This window comes from Rhea pennata, chromosome Z (genome assembly GCF_028389875.1).
Source record: "Rhea pennata isolate bPtePen1 chromosome Z, bPtePen1.pri, whole genome shotgun sequence".
Classification (NCBI taxonomy): domain Eukaryota; kingdom Metazoa; phylum Chordata; class Aves; order Rheiformes; family Rheidae; genus Rhea; species Rhea pennata.
Genome location: NC_084702.1, coordinates 59849040 through 59872316, shown reverse-complemented (window position 1 = coordinate 59872316; position 23277 = coordinate 59849040). Strand labels below are relative to the sequence as shown.

The 23277-nt window shown below is 36.9% G+C and overlaps 1 protein-coding gene across 5 annotated transcripts in view; it reads left to right on the top strand.

Moving 5' to 3' along the window:
* Positions 1–23277, top strand: part of RNF180 (ring finger protein 180) — a 64403-nt gene that overhangs the window by 5531 nt on the left and 35595 nt on the right. For 4 of the 5 annotated variants that reach the window (XM_062600356.1, XM_062600355.1, XM_062600358.1 and 1 more), the window contains 2 exons: positions 2181–2276; positions 5745–6719. In XM_062600356.1, coding sequence (XP_062456340.1) covers positions 2181–2276; positions 5745–6719 — 1071 coding nt within the window. The remainder of the gene's footprint in view (positions 1–2180; positions 2277–5744; positions 6720–23277) is intronic. The other variant, XM_062600359.1, reaches the window with a different exon arrangement.

The window sequence follows — 23277 nt, the reverse complement described above, 5'->3', positions numbered from 1 at the left end:
AAAATGGGTGGATGTGGTGGAATTTTATTTATTTATTTTTAACACACTAGGAAGGGCAACAGCATTCTTTTTGGCATGGGAGAAGAGTGTAACCGATAGAGGTAGAAACAAATACAATTTTTAAGATAATGTATAATTATATTACCAATAGTCCCTATTTATTCATCTGTATGTATTTAATTTAGTAGTCAGAAAACTGTGTTTTCAATACAGGTATTTACAATAGGGTAACACATGCCCCGTGATGTATGTCTGCAACACAGCTCTTGGTACGCTTCCGGCCAAGGGGTGCACATGTCACGGCTGAGAAATGGGGAAGTACTTTAAAGACAGAAGACAAATAACTGTCTTAATTTTACTACTTCTCCAAGGATTGTTTCACAGATACTATATTCATAGTTAACATGCACTTAAGTCAAAGTGATGGGAAATGATATCAACAGAAACAGAGCCCCCGTGGCTAGAAAACCATTTCCTTATCCAAGAGCTGGAAAGTTGTCTTCTAATTTTTTCTCTAACATTGCTTGTAATGCTTAAAGATACAATGCTGTGCACAGCATTTAGTACATCTGCATTTAGTAGATTTGTATGCATCAATTTCTATTGATTAGTTTCATAAATTAATAGCTTGTTACCTGAATATGCATTTATATTTACCAACTACATCTATCTCGGGACTCAGCAAGGAGATCTTTTCTTTATATGACTTTTTCTTTTATAATTTTATTTTAATTTTCTTCGCAATGTGAAAGAGTGGAAGAAAACGTATCTTTTTACTTTAAAAGTTGTGTATTTTGTGCATGGTTTGGGTATTGCGGTGGAGGATTGGAAATCATTTCAACTCTATGGCAAAAGAGGTAGTGAACACTAGATGTTACCTTTGCCTGCTACATGGATGCCCCATGGTGGAATCGGGTACTTTCAGTTGCTGGTGGAGCTCCACCTTCATTGTGAACACAACTAGAGGAGTTGTTTCTGTGTTCATGTAAACAGCAGACAAAAAACATAAATTACCAGTGTTTTCTGAAACACTGGAAAGCAAATATTCAACTAAGCTGAGAAGAGTAATATTTTCAGTGTGTCAGCAACCATGTTCTTTCCCTGCTGAAATTTAGAACTTAAACACATTGACGAGTTATAAGTGCAAGAGACTTTGGGAGGACAAAATCTTGCAGCAAATCTTAAACATTGAAGTTACGAATGCAGTATAAAAACTGTAAGTCAGAATACTATCCAAGTTGAAGTTCAAAGGTTTTTGTACAGGTAATTTCCATAGGTATAAGGAAGAAGACAATGCAAGGATGGCAAACAAATGTATCTGGATATTTTAAGTTCTGCTGACATTAATTGAAGAATTTCTAAAATCTTCTGTCTTCCATGTATAGACCCACTTCTCAGCATAATAGAACTGTTATTCTCATGAGTTTCTCAACATAGGAGTCGGGGGTTTTCCCATGTTCATAACTTTTAACATCTGATTTTAAGACTTTTACATTCTCCAGAGTTTTTTGTAGCTTAGCCAACATTCTAATTTTATTGTCATTCTAAATTATATTAAAATGTTTATTTCCTTTTACAGTGAAATATAATAATGTAATTGTATTTATTTTAGCATCACTTAGTGAAATGCCACAATTTGGGAGCTCAGCTAAAATCTAACACTATTCTTATGAATATTTTTTAAATCTTGGGAGTTTTTTCTCTGCATTTTGTCACATTATTGAAATAAAAACTAAATAAAACTTACTGAAAGCCTTTGGGTTTTCAGCTATTTATTCTAACAACCATTTTTAGAAAATGAATTTGAAATTCTTTGTAGAATGATTCTCTGGTATTGACCACAGTTTTCACACGAACTGGAACTTAACTTTGTCCTATCTTCGCTGGAAAACTGATAATGTTTGTGAAATCAGTTTCCTAATCCGCTTGGAAGATCAACCACTGCACACTTCCTGTTCTTGTAAAACAAAAACACCTCCGTGTCAGAGTCTGTCCATTGTCCTTAGATTCAGAAATAGAGTATTACTTGATTTTTGGCTTAGAGAATGCACAGCATCTTTTGAGTTTTATCAGTTGTTAATAAAAGATTTACTGAATTTGAGTGGCTGATTTCTGGCTATATTGATAGAAAAAGCATTCATGAATGTTGAATATCAATACAGTATTTCTGTATTTAACAGACACCTCAGTATTCAGCTGCTGCTCAGGAGACTTGCAACATATGGCATTTGAACTTGGAAGCCATTCCAGAATGGGTGAAATGTGTTATTGAAAAGGTAGTTGTTTTTACCTTGCATCTTTATCATTCAATATAATATGAAATAAATACAGGGAACAAATATCAAGGGCACTTTTTCAATGCAGTCCATATATCATATACAGACCTGCTTTATTGAGGGAATTTCCATCAGTAGTTTATGTCATTACTATTTACAAAGTTTGTTTTTAATTTCCTCTTAAATATTTCCTTTCACACAAAACCTGGAAGTAGAACATTCTATTCTTGGCCATTTATGGACAAATGTGTTTACATTTGTCCAGCTGACTCTTACAGGGTACTTCTGTTTGTTTTATCAAAACTTTAATTAATTATAAAAGCTTTGTATTTTGGTGTGTCTTAATCATGGTGTCTTGTAGTACTTATGTTCACTGTAATGATGTTAACGAGTATGTTGATCAGTTATTGAGAATTGATCAGTTTTGGAATATAACATGATGTCTGTCTCTTACGTTTTCTGTGCTATTATGTCATATGAATAGAAAATGCACTCATGAAAATTCAAAGGTTGATGACAAGAGGTGTCACTACTTTGGGGTTTTATCTACCCATTTGAAATTACAGACCAACTCACAATATTGCTGTTGCAATGATTGCTTCAGTTGAGTATTTAAGTTATTTAGGGTCTAGAAGTTAATGTTGCATGGGTTTAAGAAGTAGAAATAGTGATGGTCTTTTGTTATAAGGTTTTTCTGATAAGTCTTACCTGATTTTGAGAGTCAAATGCAACCTACATTCCTTTCTACTTAGACTTCAGTGTCTAAGCTTTAGTATATTACAAGATTTACATCAGAAATCCAGCCTGAAAATAATACGCAAAAAGCAAAAATTGTTATGACAGTAAAGCTAACTACTCAAAAATTAAGAAAGTCTGTTTCATCTTCTGTCTTTGTTGCTTTGCCCTGTGTTTTATTTTGTTAAACATTAATTAAGCTCTTAAAATTACTGATCTCTTAGACTTCATCATTGCATGGCAAAATAGTGCACCTGTTTCACCAACATTTCCCCTGTGGGGAAAAAACCTTTGAGCAGCTAGGAAGTATTTTCCTGCTGAGTTTCCTAATACTGAATGCCTGATCGTAAAGACCCAATTTTTTTTCGTACTTTCTGGTTTTTTTGTTTCATGTATTGCAGCTAGTTTTGTACTTTTCACCATTAGCTGTGAATGCCCAGCTTTCTGCATTTAAAAGCCTAGAGATAAAAGTTGGAGACCTGGAAAATAAGAAAACCGTAGATAGTGACTATGTGGAAAAAGCTTACAACATTTGCTCAAGATTGCAGAGGAGTAGTGTTCCTCTGATGGCAGAAACAGAAAATCCAGTTCTGTCTGAAAGCCTTCAGCTGTCTTAGCCCTGATTTTGTCCTTTTACATCCTGGAAACTCTTGCCTTATTCCCTTCTAACTTCTGTAGAAAGGTCCTGTGAGTTTATGGGTACATGTGTGGGCTTTTTACACAGTTCTTACCCAGATCAGAATAATTTTGTGATCGTGTGTTATTTCCTTCTGTAGGACTTCTGAATCAAAGGCTGAATCATTTTACATATGCATAAAATATTTGCAGGCTGTAACAACCTACTGCTTCCTAGCCATTATTTTTTTTGGCATCTGTCCCTGTTCTTAACCAATTTCATTTGGTTTCATACACACTTCAGCGTTTAGAAGTTCTTGAACTAACTGCTTTCCCTTTTATGCAGCCCATTCTGAAATTGTGTCCCCTCAGATCTTTTTCAGATCTTGCTGATTTTTCCCGGTCCACCTCCTCCACAGTTAGGCTGTTACCTCCTTCACTGAGTCAGTACTTCCACAGTCCACTTCAAAGTTCATGTTAAATCAATCCTGGACTCCTTTGTATTGCACCTTGTCTCCCAAACTCTATACATGCAGGACAGAGATGTCCCTTCTCTTCTATTTCTTCTCCTTCTTTCCTGGTTTTACCAAGCTCCTTACCTTCTTCCCTGACTTTTCATGGCTCCTTCCTCTCCCCTGCGTTTGGAGATCCAAGTTACTATTCCATAGTACCAGAGTGCCAACAAGACTTAGCGAAGGCACTAAAGAGACACTGTTTTTTTCTTTTGTTGTGGAGCCTAGCTTGCAGCATCTCAGAAGTGGAAAGTGAGAAACTCATAGCAAGCCTTTGAACCAGCTTAGTTGTTTTGGGGAATGGCATAGACATAAATTGGTCAGCTTTATAAACTCTGAGAGGGACTGTGCCTGCTCGAGGAATTTTCAGGGATCTTAAATTATTCAGAAAGCTTTACTGAGCATATGCAAACTGAATTTTTCCTCTAGGCTAATAACATGTCCAGATTCAAAGAGATTCTCATAGGTGTAACAAAAGGCACATCTCTTAAACTTTCAGGAAGTTTGAGCTTTTAAGACAAAACACAGGAGGAAGTTTCTCAAGGAAGAGTTTCCAGAACTACTTCTAGCATTACATACCAAAAAGTAACCTCCTTTAGCACACAAGTGTTTTCTGAAATTGTAAAATTAATTTTACCAGAATTTTCCGAAGCATTCAGTCAGACAGGTGTCAGTCATGGCAACATCTTCTCAGTCTGATCTGCAAAGATATAGGTAACTAAAAGCAGTGCTTAACTAGAAATGTTGGGCAGGATCTGTAATATTCAGAGCTGAACTTCACTTACAACTCTAGGCACATGAGTGAGTGATGTGTGACCAGAGTTGATAATGTTGTTTCTCCTCTGTCCTTTGATTCTGCAAACACTTGCATAACTTTAATCCTTACAAATATTTCTGCTGCACAGATTAATGTATTTGCTGAAAATACTGACTGTACAAGTGTATGTTTATACATCTGTGATAAGTTTCTCTTTGAAAAGGCGACTTCAGAATTGAAATGAGATTCGTAAAATTAAAAATAATGAAATAGTTGTCTCCTTTAAAGATACAATATAAAGGGTTTGTGACTGTACCCACACACAGATTATGCTGCAATACTACATACGCCAAAGTATGTGAAGTACCATTTTAAGCATTGTCGGGTAAGCAAAGCAAAATCTACACTCATCGCGTGAGAAATCTTCTTTCACTGTACTTAGTATTCAAGAGATGTATCAGCACTCAGAAAACTCAAGTGAGAAACTGCTTGCCAGTTCTGGGTTAGCATGGTAAATTGATTTCAGTGTTTTAAAGGATCTAATATTTTCATAAGTATTGCAGCATTGTTCTCTCTATAGACAAATTTTTAAAATAATTTAAAGCTTCTACATTTTGAAATGTGTGTTAGTTCTAGATTTCTTAGAATTGGTTATCATTTCAGCAAGCAGTGTTCTTGAGAGAAAAATATTTATAGTGGATTTTCTTTTTTTCTGTGCAGTTTCTTTTCCTGTGTTTAAAAGTGTTTACTTTTTGTTTTTCATTAAAGGGGAAAAGTAAATCTAGTAATGGCTTCTTAAGCATTCACTTACAATGAACCTGTTGTTCTTTTTCCTTTTCTTGTTAATAGGCACAGTGGACAATTGGAAAACTACACTGTCCGTTCTGTGAGGCCCGCTTAGGGGGCTTTAACTTTGTTTGCAACACAAAGTGTTCGTGTGGACAGTCTGTAAATATACACTTCTGCAAGAGTCGAACTGACTATCAGCCAGCTTTCTCTGTTAAATTGGCAACACCATCAGCAAAACGCTTACCGCTCTGCAAAACTCGATCTGATTTTAACAAGGATCCCCACTGCAAACTGGTGACTGCAACTTTGGAAATCAAAAATCAAAGGTTTTCATACATGGCCAGAAATAATAATGGTATTGGAAGATTAATAGAAGCACTTTGTCTGGAAGTAAGATCACCTAGTTTTAAGATGAAGGGCAAAAAACTTCCCTTAAAGACATTCAATCAAAGAAAAAATCTTTCTGCTGCCTGGTCTATGAATGATGCATGCACTGTAGAAGCTTTTCACAGAAGATCACATAGTTTGGATTTAAGTATCAGAGAGAGGCTTATTTTGTTGCCTGCTTTATGTGGAACTTCCAGTGTGGGAAATATTTGTCAAGGACAAAATGAAAATCCAGCTGTTTATACAAGATGTGACTTGCAATTAGAGTCCAATCAGAAAGATGATACTGCTTCCAATCAGAAAGATGATACTGCTTTTCAGGACCGATATAGTTCAAATGCAGATGAACTACAGAGAAGGTTTCAAGCTATTTCCTTTAACACATTAGTACATAGAGCAACAGAAAGCCAATGTGATTTTGAAGCTACTGGGCAATATTCTGGGAGTGCCCTTGCTGATCAGTCACCTTTTGTGATGAACCTTTCTCCATCTACAAGTGCTGTAGAAGAGGAACAGTACATCACACCTGTTGGTCTTATGCAGCCTGCAAGTATTTCCTCCAACCAAAAGCTGAGTAAGAGAGAAAGAAACAAATTGAAAAGCTTAAGGAGAAAACAAAGAAGGCGAGAGCGGTGGCTGCGGAAGCAGGTAGGTGTTTAAAGTGAATGATGCTTTTAAAGTTTGGTATGCTTTTGTAAATCATTCTGACCTTTTTATGCTATCTTTTAATATTAGTTTAAGATGGTACTATGTAGGGTTATGTATCATGTAGACAAGGATTTATGTATTCTTCCTACATGCAGTTTTTCTAATTCAACGTAATCAATTCTTTTTCTGTAGATCAGATCTTGATGGGTAAAGGTAAGTATGTAACTAGTTCTGCTGGATTTTTTTGTTGTTTTGTGATGTAAAAAAAGCCTTGAAGCAGGACGAAATACCATAAGATTTAATCAGTACCATCAAAGGAAATCTGAACATTCATACATTCTAAATGGAAAACACAGTTCAGGATTCAGTTCCTGACTGAATCCTTCAATTCAGGATTCCCTAACTTTTAAGTTATGGCATTTTGGGTTATCTTTATGCATATTTTATTTTTAAAAGATGTTTGTATTTATCATAACAGAAATACTTTTCTTTAAATAATGAGCTTATTGTTGCTGTTTATATTATCATTATGTCTTTAGTAGCTAAATATTTTGTGTACAAATATAACAAAAATGTTGTATATTCATATCACTTACAGTTACACATACCTTCTTCAAACCATCTAAATGGGAACAGAATTAAAGACCACAGATTGTCATGAGCTTTTTAGAAAGGAAGAGAGGGGCAAAAAGACCAGGACTATATCTTAAAATGAATAACATGGATATTGTGTGCGCAGAGGAAATTAAATAGGAAGACTAATGATATGCATGTCTTCAAAAGAAAAGTTCTCATAAAATTCCTGCCATAAAATGCTGTTTGGCCAGATAGAACAAACAGAATTCACATCAGAGAAATAATACCTACTTAAGAAATCAGTCCTATCTTGAGTAGCATGTCATTGTTATATTCTTAGAATATTCTGTAGCCAGTGTACAGTGACATGTGAAGCTTCCATAAATTGTAGTTCACAGATTTTTTTTTGTATGATTGCTTTACGTTTGATAGCAATCTAGTTTAACTTAGTATTTATGCCTTATCCTGAAGCTACCAAGATTATTTTAATTGACTATGCTTAAGTAAGATGCTGTATTGTTTTCATTAGTTTGCATTTTAAACCATGTAGGGTCAATAATTAGTGTGTAATGTTGTGCTGATATTTTGCACATAAATCATGCACATAATATTCCACTGTCCTCATATTGTTTTACTCTGCTCAGACAGTGTATGGCTTCAGTCTTCTAGATATTATCTGTAGATCCTTTAGAATATAGTACAAAATTAAAGTGGAGCAGTGAATACAAGATGGAGAAATAATTGCATAGAGGCTGTCCCTCTCAATTAAGTGTGCAGATCCAGCTTGAAAATCTGATGAGTCCGGGACATATCGTAGGACTTTTCAGTATGACACATAGACTTTCATCTAGGGGAAGGTTGAGATTGAGTTTTTGTTTGCTTTTGTTTTGTTAGCAAATATTTTGGTTGTCATTGTAATATTTTGAAAACTTGTTCTGGCTTTTTAAAACAACTGTGATACTGAGAGTAGAAAACTTTTCTAAATTCTGGATGCATTGGTTGCTGGTCTTGTGATAAATTTAAAGATTTTTAGGTGTCAGAGCCCCTAAAATGGTTTTTAAAATTCCAGACTTTGTTGCTTCTATTGAATAAAATGTTGATGCACAAGCACAGTATGTATGAGCATTTGCAATTGTGTCACCTGTGGTCTCTTCAACCACCTTCATTTTTGCTAGATGTTACTTTCTAGAATAAAATTTTGCACAAATTTTCCTAATTTGTGGTAGCTAGAGAAAAAAACTGTACTTTCAAATCTCTTTTTTGTTAAATCTTGCCTAACCAATTCCTCCACAGTATATTTAAATATGATAAATGATATACAGTTGTTAAATCCATTAACTCTAATCAGGAAGCATGCAATTTGCAATGTATAAAGAATTAAAAGCTAAGCATGTGAAAGAAATCTGGGTTTGAACAGTGTTTGTGAGGGGAAGTTATTTTGGTTTTGTTCCTTGATGGGCGTTGATTTCTTTAATCTTGCTGAAAGTCAGTGCTTGTGACATGGACCATTTAAACAGGGACGTAAGAGTGAGAGCTCAGGCTCTCAGGCAGGCAGCGTTTCCCACCGCTGTGGTGTCATCTTCCCAGGAGAGTGTGGGGAACTTGTGTCCCCTCTGCAGTCTGCCGTGTCCTGAAGGGTGCTGCATCTCTGTAGCAGCCTCTCCTCTCTTGGGCCAGCCACGGTGTCCTGCTTTTCTTCTGAGCTCCATTCTCCTCCGTTTCTCTTCAGCTCTCTGACACCCCTCTTTGGTGTGTAGGCACAAATTGTCACTGCAGCACTTAGAATAGCCTGGCTGTGGTTCTTTGAAACCATGATTTTGAGCATACTTACTACCATTCACTTAAGCAATCAGATGGTAAATCTTCACAAATAGAAGAAAGCGTAAACACTGGAGCAGGTAGAATGCAAGAGTTTTGATAAATGACAGTGGAGAGCATTTCATTTAGGACTGTCTTCTAGAAGTCCTGTACAGAACCGTGGTGGGAGGTGAATCTTATAATCCATCTCTATTAAAGTTACCGTACATCTCACTTTTACCTTTAATTAAGCCTTTTCCTGAAAGCAGCTGGAGAGAATGAACCCTTTCAGACTTTGGACTTCTTTTCCTTTGCAAATGCATAGGCTGCTTCTCTAAGTTTATTTTGTAGTGCGAGAACTTTATCTGTCAAGTTGTCCTTCTTTCTTTCGGCATGCATGTTCTGTCTGATGTAGCGAGCCAAAACATATCGGTAAACATTGTGTTATGACTGAATGCGCACTATTATTACTTTAAAATATATAAGCCGTGAACTGTCAGCAGGAGGAATGCTGCGAGCTCCTGAGCAGCGTCCGCGCTGCGGTGGGCTCCGCGGTGAGGTGCGGCTCTGAGCTGCCCGCCGGCCGCCGAGCCACCCAAACTTCCTCCGCCTGCTCAGCCAGCCAGGGCTCCCGCTGCCTGTGAAGAGGATACCTGCCTAGTGGTTGTGTGTTCGTGGGGGTTTTTTTTAGGTGCCAACACGTTGTTAGAGTGTAATGGGAAGTAACATGTCTAGCAATTGCCAGTGTAAATAATGGTTCTTGTTACTGTAGTTATAGCTAAGAATATGAAGTATTTCTGTTATAAGAAGATGTACATGAAAGGAAGTTTGTTTGCAAAGACATTTGCATTATTTGCTAAAGTCTGAAACTTGCAATCATTTTTCTGAAAGATCTCAGTCAAAGAAATACCTTTTGCTCCTCCAAGTTTTATTTCGTTTCTGTTCAGTCACTTTATGTAGAGGAAGGCTATACAGCTAGCTTCAAATTTACTATATCCTCTTGGAAATGATCCTGTTATGCAGGGGGAAGAAAATATTATTGGGCATTTGCTTCACTTTATAACTTGACACATCAGCAGTGCGTTTCTATCTTTTCTGAAACGTGGATGCACGTGTGTTGACAGAGGTGCCTGTGGTTAGTTTCCAGGGAGTAAGTTTTAATCTTACTGTTAATCAGAGCTAGGGAGGAACAACTGGATAAAATATTGGATTGTGTGAACACACCACCTTGGGCTAAATGTTCTTATCTTAGCCTGCAGCCTTGAATTTTCATATCTATCTATCTATATGTATATATACTAATGGACTTTGGCCACTGATGTTCTTGTAGCAGAGGCACTGGACTTGAAAGGTTTAACGTCTGATGTGAGTCACTTCATCGATGTTTCTCTTTCATGTGTATGTTGGTTTATAATTCTTTTTCTTGCACTGCTCTGTTTGTGTTTAAACTGTAAATCCTTCAGATGTCTCATCATGGGTTTGCGCAGTGGAACTTCAGACATCCCTACTGTGGTATTACTAGTAGAAAGAATTATTCTTGGACTTCTTACGGATTCTTCACCTGGTTGTTGCAAGAGTAAATTTATTTAGAGATGGGACCAAAGTAAGGCAGAGTGAGAAGGAAGTGAAATGAAACCACAGCTGGAAAAGTAAGCAGTGACTACAAGCTCTAAAGACTGTAACCTATGTCAAAAGATGGAACTCTAGAGAAGTTCCTTAAAATTGAGTAAAAAGGAAAAACAGGGGAAAGAAGGTAATTCTTGATCTCCTAAACCTGAGATCTGTATCAGAAGATGATGGATTTAGTAAGAAGTAATATTTAGTTGTAGTGACTGACTTGCTGTGAATCCTCAATATTAGCTGAAGAGATGCAATAGTGCAAGAGTGTTTTGACTACCTGGCTCATACTTGTACACTATGCTTCAGCATGGGAGGTGATCGCACTGACTTGCTTATTCACTTTCTAGAGTGACTGGAAGAGAAGTGGAGATCAAGTATTCATAAAAATGTTTCCAGCTAGGGAATTTACCATGGTTGAGTTCAAAACCAGCCTTGCTCGGGATCAGTTCTCAGAATAACGGTAATTTTGTAAGTAACTGTTTAAACTTATGTTTACTGCACAAAAAATCATGAGAAAAGAAGACTTTCATGTTTTGGCTGAGATGCTTCTATGTTAACATGCAGTTGCGGAGGGTGCAGTCCTGGCCTGATATGTCAGTCATGAATTATTTACTCTTTCTGAAATAGTGATGTTGTACTGATGATGTTATAGCATTAATAGTTGAACAATCATTAAGCAGCAAGGCTGCAGGATGTTACGATCAAAACCTTGTTTATGGGCAAAGAGGAAAACATAAAATAATAAAGGCAAGATTTATTGCTAGTAGAATTGAAATCTTAAAAGATTTATTAGTAGTAGTCCAAATCTAATTGTTAAAGAAAGAATAATACTGCAATTATAATTATTATACGTGCTGCTAGTTTCCCTTCTTTTCCTGGTGTTACGTTTACACTTCTGCTGCTCCTCTGGGTGCTAAAGTTGGTAGTTTCATTGTGGGATGTAGGAGGGATTTTAGGGCCAATTGTCACTGTCTGGAGCTCTTTACCAGGAGGAAATGATGTTCGTGTTTATGGTTTCTTTTTTCTCACTGCAGAATCCAATTGGGGATGCTTTTATGTGTTTGCTAGCAGAGTTGTATACCTTTGCTCTTCCTCATTGGTCTGCAGCTCCAAATATCTGAATTTACTGTCTATGGTGCCTTTCACATATGTTAGATACTGTTTCTTTGATCTCTTTGTTACCCCTAAAACTAGTTTTGTCCAGCTTTGGGTCTGCATTTCTTTAAGGGACCATTGAGGAGTTGTTTATAGCTGTGGGATCTCGTCTTGTCATCTCATACCTGGGCTCCTCTGCACCATGTCCTCTGTTCACAGAATCATAGAAGGGGTAAGGTTGGAAGGGACCTCTGGAGATCATCTAGTCCAACCTCTGTGCTCAAGCAGGGTCACCTAGAGCATGTTAGACAGGGTTGCTTCCAGGTAGGCCTTGAGTATCTCCAGAGAAGGAAGGAGACTCCGCAACCTCTCTGGGCAACCTGTTCTGGTGCTCTGTCACTCTCCTAGCGAAGAAATTCCCCCTCACGTTCAGGCAGAATTTCCTGTGCTTCAGTTTTTGCCCTTTGCCTCTTGTCTGTAGCTACTGCACAAGGCTCTGCTATGGCGGAATCAAGCCTGTGTTTCTTTAGACTGTGGCATTATGTTAGTCCTAATGATCTCCTTTACATCAAATAGCTTCTTGTTACTGCTGTCTATGTAAAACTGTGGTTTTACCATACAAAAATAACAAAAGTAAAACAGATTAGCTGTAGACAGTGGTGAATTAGGGAAGTGCTGTCACAGCTAAACCAAGTGAAACAAAGCTGCAGGCAGGTCAAGGAAAGTCGAGGCCGAGCAAGCCTGACGTCTCTCAGTCCTGAGGCCTTGCAAATTCAGTGCAAGCCTTATGGCCTGTTACTGGCAGTGGCAATACTGTATTATAGGGCTACCTGGTTACAGTTAAGAGGTAGCGTCTTTATTTAACTAGCTGATACATGAAGGGGGGAAACTTCAGGCATGAGGAGCTTATAAGCCAAAACTTGACCATCTTTGCTTTTGTTTTGTTGTAACTGTTACTGTACAATGGCTTTTGCAATGAAGAGATTAATTCTGTCGCTGGTAAACTGGAGTAACAAGGAGACGTTAAGAATGATGTATATATGCCCAAAAGCGTGGCTTATGTTATTTATATTGCAGTTATAGTTTCTGTGGAAGTTGTTCCTTAGGGAAATGGTGTGCAAAAGCTACCTGGTTTTGAAGTGTGTGTGAAGCTCCTATTGCAAGCCTTTAAACTACTTAAACTCTTTGGAATTTAGCTACCTTCATTTGCATTCTTTTCGTGTTATTCTTTGTGATTACACCTTCTGAGGGCGATGTAAGTCCTGGCCTCTTCTACTATTTGATATGCCTTTTATGTAATTTGGTATTAATAACTAAAGTGGGATAAACAGCCTTGCAAATTTGCCAACAAATGTACCCATCCAAGAAAAAACTTGTTTAGCTTCTGTCATGGATAGTTAGAAAAATTAATGTATATTAATTGCTTTAATAAAACAAATTGCCTGACCCTATAATCCTATATCCTTAGACCATTGCAGCTTCACTATTACTATATTGTAAACTCCTTAGGCTTCACTTACATTGTAAAGGAGGAGAAATAACTCACAGAGCTACTGGATAAGTACAACATATCAAAATTGTCTCACTGTATCTGTAAACTATATACTGTGAATTTTTATGATTATTTTGAGGCTAGACTAGAATGTAGTGTAGCTGTGTTGTCTTAATGCAGTTTTACTGCAGGCAGAAATCATTGGTGCTCTGAATATATTCCTTCACTTCAGCAACTTACTTATAAGCTATTTGTAAGATACTTTCAGAATATATAAATATATATAAATACTATAGAATAACCTCAGCATAGCAGAAGTATATGGGTGTTAGTGCCTTAAATGACTGTCTCCCAAAAGAGGGGGCACTTGCTGCTTCTTGTGTCAGGCCACCCTTCATGATTGGTAAGCTTAAAAAAAAAGAAGGAGGCAGTGATTTTGGCTGACCTGTTTGTGCTTTTGCAGCGTGCTTGGTAGTGGGAAGAGTGATTGTAAGCATCAAAAAGATGTCACACAAATAGAACAGAAAAGATTGCATACATATTCACTATCTGTAAGCTTGATAACCTATTGGTCATTCTGATACGAATGGAAAGTTAAAGTAGCAAATTAGTGAAACAAGTCATACATAGTACCGCAAAATACTGAAGAGATGGTAACTGTATTCCAGAATAAAATGTAAGGAAAGGTAATATCTGCTGTTGTAGCTGAAGAAGGTGGACAGTCTTTTCGGTCCATGAATGCCTTTTTTGGATCCAAAATAAAAGCTTTTATTAGTTAGTCTAATAAGTTAAAGAAAAGGAAAATTTGCTCTGTTGCATTCCAGCCCTCTTATCACTGTAAACCTGTGCCTATGTACGTATTTAAAGCTATTACCAAGTTTTTGTTTGATATGGTGTTTTCTCTAACATCATGCACTTTCCTAGTGTTTTTTTTAATCAACGCTTAAATTAAACACTTAAAGCGACTACACATCAGAAGGGAAAACTTGTCTTTAGAGATTCTTACAGGTAAGGCTTTAGCTAGGAACAGGCTTCACACTTAATACGGTTTGGAATTGTGGGGGAGTGTGTGCGTGTTTCTTTTCTTGAATTTTCTTTCAAGAGAGCACCTGCCTTTTCTGAAGTTGCCATGTCTGTCAGTTCCTATTATTAGTAATTAGCAATCAAGTTTCCAAATTTAAAGTTTTTTACCTTCTGCTTGAACAGTAGAAGTTTAGATGTGTTGTTTGTAAAGATTGGACTCAACAAGGCGGCATTTTGACATAGTGAATACAAAGAGAGGAAAAGAGAGTTGATTTAGTGATGATCTCATATTTTTGTTAATCCTGTCAGTCAGAAAGAAGCAAATTCATCCTCATTACATAAGGCTTCTCTCCCACAATCTTGACAAAATTCAAGTTTTACAAAAGTTTAATCAAATCTGAATCTTCTGTTGCTCAAAGTTGAGCATTTTGAAATGACTATTTTCATATTCCTGTATTTTTCATTTTCTTCTATGTACAGAATGAGGAGAGCTTACACATGGACTTCTTTAAAAGTAAAATTAGAAAGATCTAAATAGATGTAATTTAGAATATCTCAATTTCCATTTGTGGATTAAAATTAGTGCATCTCTGGAAGAGGAGAGCTAAAATTACAGTGCATCTCTGAAATGCACTTCACCAGAAAAATGAAACTCCTACTGTGTCCTTATTCCATAACTGTATTTTTCATACTCGTTTTCATACAGAAAATCCATTGGTTAAGAAAATAAGTTTAATTTTTCTAAATAGAAAACTATTTAATTAGTAAGAAACAGAGCAAAAGCCATTTATTAAAAAATGAAAAAAGACTTGATTGCAGCCATGGTGAAGGAAGATAAAACATTAGAGAGAAAGAAACCATCCAACGAGGAATGCTGCATTTGGTGGGCTCCCTGAATTGGCAAGAGTAAGTGATTTGGGAGCATTCTGAGTGTTTTCTATTTGTATATAGGTTTATTGCAAAAAGAGATATATGATTAGAAAGAGGCATTACACCTAAGATTCTGGGAAAAGGTAAAAATTTGGCAGTCATTCATATGGAAGCAAAACTCTGCCTTTTCTGTGTTTCCTCTTTGTTCATTTGGCCGCACTTGACAGTGTGATGGATGTTTATCTTAAGATAACTGCTTGTTTTTTAAAGGAAATTTCAAGAAGGAAGATGAACAAATGAGACCCTTTAAGTACGCTAATGTGGGCAAAGGCTGTATGTGAAGTTAGGAAAATGACCACATATCAGTCATAAAACACAAATCTGTTGAAACTGGACTCTGTAGTAGCAGACCTGCCAACACTGGCACATTTGAAAGCAACATAGCCTTGATATTCTTGAGAACATATGCAAATAAATAAGACTCAGGTCTGACTCATCCTAAATACGTCACTGCTACTTAATACCTTGCAGTTTGTAGAAGCAGATACCATTAACAACTGTATTCTTACCCATTATCAGTAGAGTTGGCAGATTTTCTTTGGTTTATAGAACTGCTTTTTATTTTTATTGGCATCCATAGAAAAGTAAGATTTTAAAAGAGATGGAAAATGTAGAGCTGTGTATGAATAATTTGTCTTTATTTTTTGCCTTTTTTAAACTATTAAATGGGTTCACTTGCTGCAGAAGAGGCAAGGTTTTTTTAAAAAAAAAGATATAGATTGTTTGAGGATATGAGATAGAGGTAGATCTTGTAATTCCTCTTGGCTGCACAATTACAGAGCTTGAACTGTTATGTAGTACTCCCCTTGAGGTGGGTCCAAAACCCAGCCTGGAATGGGAAGAGGAGCACTGATTTTGTTATAGTAGCAAAATAAAAATTGAATTTATGCATTAGAATAAATCTGCTAGACAGAACCATTTCTCTTAGTTATTGTATTTCTTGTACAGGGAATTACAGAACTGAAAAGCGGAATACCATTGTTGTAGTCACTGTAGCAATATGTTGTTTCCTGCTGCAGCACAACAGACCAATCTGGCTTCTAACAGTAAGCTGTTCCAGGAGGATATAAATAATACATTAGAATTACTACTAAATGAATTTTTCTGGATTGAAGTCTGTTAATCTGTACGGAATATATCCATATTTAGAGTGGTATTGACTACTGTGTTGATGTCTGTTAGATTTCTTTCGTTCTGATTATGATGAATATCCTGATTCTCTTTAGTTTAAGCATAAATGTAGCATTGGCTAGTGTACCAAAACTGTTTTTAATACAAAAAGTGTGAGCAATTTTAGAGATATGCTGAAATGTGACCTGCCATAATGGGGACAAAATACGATGAGGGTCTCCTGCAGGTAACATGGCACTAGTCACACTTGATCCAGTATGCATAAGATACGATCTCGCTGTGTAATGGAGAGCTGAGATAGCAAGTGGTTGCTCAGCCAAGCTGCTGAGATAGGCTCCCAGTTATTTTCCACTTCACTTGTTCTCTGGATTGAACTTTTGTAAAACCTGTCTTGCGCGATAGTAGTGGAAGGTCGTGCAGAATTTCACCTCCAGTGCCACATTATAGAAGTACTGTGCTCCGTTTCATCTATACCAGTAGTTCATCACCTTCACGAAGGCTTATTTTTCCTCTTGCTTCTAACACCGATTTTTTTTTAGCATCTTGAATCTCAGCAAATCCAGTGTTCCAGATAGATATAGATTCACAGTATCTGTTCATCTGGCTTTAAATTTCTCTACAGTCTTTTCACTATACTCCTGGCAGCAAGTTGTCTCTCTTACCTCTCTGTACACTAGAGCTGGTACCAGATCAAGAGGCCTGGGGACTGCTGCAGTTCCTTCTGCCTATTTTATGTGCATTTTCTCCTCGTCTTATTTTCATTTTCTTATTTGCACTCATTTTTTTTCTGGTTTGTCTTCAATCAGTCTTCTGTCATTTTTTCAAACATGACAGTGCGTGTTTTGAGCAGGACAGGCTTGCTATATTTTTGCCTGCAATATGGTTATATAATCATTGCAGGTAGAGTTCAGTTGCTCAAGGTATTTTTCATGAAAGCACATAGCAAGTGGTATTTTTAGCACAATGGAAGAAAACAGTTCTTAAACCTCAAAAATGGATACTGTAAAAAAAAATGCTTGTCAGTATTTTCCTAGTCATATAGAAGATGTACTGCATGTGCATTAAAATGGCACATGTATTGAAATCTCTATAGGAAAATCCTTCAAGAAGCAATCTAAAAGTCAGATCTGACTTGCAAGTGACTGTCTGCACTCCTTTGTGCCTCAGTATTCGTTTAAAAGGAGCCCTTTGCATGTGGAGAGGAAAGAGACCCAGCACAGAGGCAGCTAGAAGTTACCTGACAAACTGTGGATCTTGAATGCAGGAGTGAGGCTGTTTGGTAGAGAGAAAGCAAGCAGAGGAAATACAGGTTTTCTCCTTCAGCTGTCTCTTGTCGTGTTCCTGCTGTGTGGGATGGGACTGCAGCTGAAGATGGAAGAATAAGAGCACAAGTTAATGGAGCTGAAGTGCAAATGCACGTACACAACTCTTTCCTGAGCTTACTGTGCGGTGTTTTGAAGCTGGACTGTAGAGGAGAGGAGTGAAGTGAAACACAGCAGGATCACCAGATGCTCTCAGTTCTTGCATGTAGATATGGAGGTGGAGCAAGAAAAAGAATGAAATAAGGCTGCTAGAAAGTACCTTATATATATAACATAGAAGTAAAATGTGGAAGTAGGAAATGGAGACAAGTGGGGCCTGTCAACTCACACTTATATTTGGATATTGAGGAAACAGGCAAGGAGCTGGGGGGCTGATGGAAGACTCCTTTACTCACTTGGCTTGGTGTTTCTCCTTTTAAGAAGAAGGTAAGTTAAGACATATCAGTTAAAAAGCAATTTGTAACTGTTTTCATGGCTTATTTGCGAACATCCTGTATATTTTCCTATGACCTTAGGAGTGTCACTGAGGAAACTCATCTGATCTGTTGTAGTGCAGTAATAGTTTAACCTTTTTTTTTGTTTGTTTAGTGCCCAGTTTATTCAAAACACACTGATTTGTTGAAATTTTTGCCAGCAAAAATCTATGTTGATGCTCAAACTTCTTATCAGTGCTAGTTTCTTGCCTTTGCTGATTCAGAGCCTGATGATTCACTGTGGGAAGTTCTGCCAGATACTGAGTGGGAGCTCAGGGTACCTGGTACTTCACAGGGTTGTCCCTTTGGCAAGCTTACTAACCAAGCTAGATTTTTGGCACAATACCAAGCAAAAGGTGTGATACCTGTGCTATCATGAATCTTATGCTCTTCTGCAAGATTTGCAACTTTGTTTAGGGTGTTAAAAGAATACTAGACTATCAGGACTACTGGATTAGCGTAGTGGAGTTGTGACTGAATCAAAGTTTTTCCGGAATTTTGCTTTTTCTGTGCATCAGCTGCAAGGAAAGCATGTAAATCAACATATCCATGATATATTATTGTAGCATAGTTTTATGAATGATTTCCTGGGCAATTTTCACAGTTCTATGTTCAAATACAAACATAAGCAGAACCACACACCAATGTCAAAATATGCCAGGAGATAATTAGCTTATTAGTTTAAATGATACTGTGAGTAGGCAACTTAGGCAGTGATTTCGTGTTCCAGTTGGTGAAAAGGAGTCCCTGTGTGATTCTGGCCACAGCTGTCTACTTCTCTTGCTTCACCTGATTCCGCAGTGACCTGATTCAGGGAGGTAAAACAGATGAAAGCTAACAGAGCAAAACTCATAAATTCTTGTGTATCAATCTTCTCTGTAATTCTACTCACAGTGAGTTCAGTAGATTGCTACAGCCAACATAAAAACAGGTTGGCCTGCATGGTTGGAGATAATAATTAAAAAAAAAAAAAAAAAAAAGATAACCATTACATTGGCTGAGCTATAACATCAAAACGTGACCTTATACTTAACTTTTTTTCACTAACTGTTCTTTGTTTCATGGTTTTACAGTCCTCATAGAAAACATCAGTCACAGTCTTGTTTTTTATAAGATGGACTTCTGTATCTTTGGAGCTTTGTAGCCTTATGTACTCACATATATGTAATTAAACCATGAATTATTCTCACCTAGTATGTCCCACTGATGCGTTGCTTTAAAATATAATAAGGAGACTTACATTTTGCTTCTATTTAGCATTTTATACTACTGTAAGGGTTGCTGTAATTTGAGAGGAGAGACTAGTTTTTCAAAAGCAAAATCTGAATCATTGTTCCAAACTTTCAGAACTCTGAAGGAATAAATGCTGTCCTATGTGGTATGTGGAATCTTAAAATATTCTCTAGAGAGGGGGAATACCAGTACCTTGGAAAGATGTATTTAATTCTATCTTTCTTAAGATCAGTCTCAGTAGCTAAGCAGTACCATTTATGTGGGGGAATTTGGATATCGATGCAAATAGTTACGTGCTTAATGCCAAACATGCAAATCTGAGACCCCAGTTGCAACTCTGTTCCACTTCTGGAATGAAAAGTGATGGACAGCAGTTATTTCACAGAACACGTAGGCACTGAAGAGACTGACTATCTAGGTATGTACCACCCCCTCTTTTCATAAGGCAGTAATCATATTTCTCGATGAAAAAACAGGCATGGTAACAAATGGGAAAGCTACCATGCAGACAAGGTATCTAGCAGCTCCCGCGCTTGCTGGGAACCTGACGTATGCTGTTCTGTGGCGCGTGCTTCGGTTTCCACGCAGTAATGCAGGAAGAGTGGAGAGGAGCATGCTGGAGGTATTTCTGCCTGGGCCCCTTCTGAAGAGTGGATGTGCAGCCCCTGAAACCTGCATGCTGGTAGCACTGGATAACTGTAATCTAAAGATGTACCCTGAGGCCCTGAGATCCTTAGGTAGTTCTAGGAAAGACAGTTTTTCTCATGTGTTTAGCTGCCGACCTTTGTGCTACATGTAGCCTGACTGAACATGGGCATCTGCAATAAAGCTGTAGTTTACATCATAAACATAGTTGCAGTTAACTAACCTGAAGTTACAGAATTTATATTTGTATTATTTGATAATATTTGATATTATCAGATACGCTACTGACTTGTCTTGATACTGCTTAGTTGTCACAGGGTATTCTAGCAATGATGCCATATTATAAGAATGCCAAATATATGGTCACCGAAAATTAGGCAGTTGAAAGTAAAACATTTGCCAGTATATTAAGGCTAATTCTTTTGCTTGTTTTACTCCCTCCATAAGGAGGACTTAGCTTGGCTTAGCTTAGCTTTCTCATACCACATTAGATTCCTCCATAGCCTAAAAAATTTTTCACATTCTTTTTTTTTCAATAGTTTTAGAAAAGATTGTGCTATATATGAACAGTAGCCATCATCACAGATGATTTCCAGCCCACAAGTTGCAGTACTCCTCGTGATATAGAAGCATGCATATGTTCAGCACAAATTGGAAGAAAGGACGTAACATTCTGGAAGGAAAGCAATAGTTAATGCACAATTTATCAGTGTGCAGTCAAACCAGGCATACAGTCACAGTGCCTAAGAGAGTTAGAACTGCAAAGAGCTCCCTGAAAGAACTATTATACCATTTGCTTTAAAAATTGCTGGATTCATACCGAACAGTTTTGTTAATAAACAACAGTTGTTTAGCTATGTAGCTTTTCTGTAGGAAATGACAGTTTCAATTAAAATACTACAAAACCAAAGTACCTTTACAACATGGTTAGATTATCCATTTTATTTGCTATTTTCCATCATTTTCACCACTTGTAAAATCCCAGGAGTCTCACTGCTCCAAATAACAAAATATCTATGTATATTCTGCATTCTTAAAAAAAAACCCTTTCGCCTGGGAAAGTGATATATTTAGTTTTGCACCAGATCAAATTTGAAATTTTACAGCTTAGGGCAGCTCTGGCTCATTCTGGCATACCTAATTTCAATTTATCTTACTTCATAGCTTTTGGTCTGTCAGTGTCTCTAGCCTGAATACAGCATGTCGTTGTTTCTCCCACAAGTCAGTAACTTTTTCTTCCACTAAGCTGAACTTGGTGAGTTCTTTCCCTGAACTGTCTAACCATCATTCCTCTCCTCAACATCTATTTCAGCCACAGTGACTACAGAACACAAAATTCATTTTATTTCTTAATTAAAATTCATTTAGTCATGAACTTCTTTATATACTATGTTTTGTTGAGCATTTCATTTTATTTCTGCAGTTTTTATTCTTTTCTTCAGCTGATTGTCAGCCTTCTAGTTTGCTGTTCTACTCCACTGAATCATTTCAGAAAGTAGGCTGCATGAAGCAGAGGTTGAAGCAGACACTATTGATTTTACCTACACTGAAAAATATTCAGTATCCAGTATTCTGAAGTTCAGAGAAACAAGTAAAGATGTTCGGATACTCTAGCACAGGACAACTAACGTGAGTACAATTGATACTTAAAAGTTGATTCCATGGCTTTGCAGTATCATGAAAGAGCTTGGTGTAGAAGCATCTAAGTGCCTCTTTTCCGGTCTGTCTGAATCCAGGCAGAATCACTTGGCTGCCCTCACCATACATCGCTGCTGCTGGGATTATAGTGCAGAAGTATGTGAGCTAAGCATACAGAGAAATGCCTCTGTGCAGAATTTATTTCTTCACACCATATGGAAGTGGCTAAGCTGCTTATTTGACCTGGCCCTGAAAGCTTAACGTCAGCTGTCATGCAATTCTAGGTATGTCTTAAGAAGCCTGCCAGATGCAAATGACTGTGGAAAGAGCTAGTTGTCTTTGCATTACTGACAGATAGTCACAACCCAGACGGACATTTCAGAAACACATAGCTGTCAGTGTAAAACAGAGGATTAGCATGGACTATAAGAATAGCAGTGAACAGTGGTTAGTGATCTGTCACTAGATTTTTGTTAAGTTGTTACAGAAGGTTACATTTCATTAAGTTATAATGGGTTTGCTTTACAGGGCATTTGAGGGATTGTTTTTTCTTACATGACCATTTTTCCTAATTGTAAGAATTTTCAAATACATACATAAAATATACATACATATTAGTATGTCTGGTGCAAACCAGAAATCATTTCCAATTTTTGAGCTCATAATCTTCTAAAGTATTTTTCTCACTTGAGTTAAAAGCTGCTATATGGTTTGTAGCAGTGTAGAACAGTCTGAATTATTAATTTAGTCTCTTTTGGCAAGTAAAACAGTTTGTAATTGATTACGTTATAAAAGATGATATATGTTGTTGCAGAGCTGTTATGTGCATTTAAAAGATATTAATGAATAAATACTGTTGAGTCTGTATAAATTAGTATCATCTAAAGCTAAGCAGAACTTGAAACTAAAAATGCCTAGGTGACTCAATATAGTTCTGTGGAAAGCAAGGCTTTCATTAAAATAAATACTTAAGAGGCTCTAGTTCAGGTAATAAATTTCAAATTTTAAGACAAGTTGTTTGCCAGCTAATTATCATGAACTTTGGGGGGTAAACAGTTGTCATGATTTTATTCAAAACTGTAGTTAAATGAATGTTTTTCACATTGTACAGTAGTTGTCTAGAAAGGCAATTACTGTACTGAAATCTGAGGGTAAAACAGGGCATGCTTAGACCAGAGAAAGTGAGATAGTGGCTGTGCTCTCTGGAGACTTTTCATGGATTTTGATCAGAATGTCTTGATGCCTTGTAGCAAATGTTGCAATTTTTAACTGAAATAAATTTTCAAAATTATAGGTAATTTCAGAATCATGTTAGTCTTTGAATTCTCAAAAGCATTCCAGCTCAGTTACAAGGGATCTTTGCAGATTGTCATTCTGGCAGTTACAGCACGTACAGCTACACATTTCATGAAATTGATAGTTGAGGTTCTTTTTCCATTAAGAAGTTCAGGATTTTGATCTATGATTTCCTTTGATACAAGTAAAGAGCTTGACTGTGGTATTTGTATTTTAAAGGCGTGTGCACATGATTACTTAAGGATGAAAATGAGAGACCAGCGTCTGTTTCAAGTTAGCGTGCATAC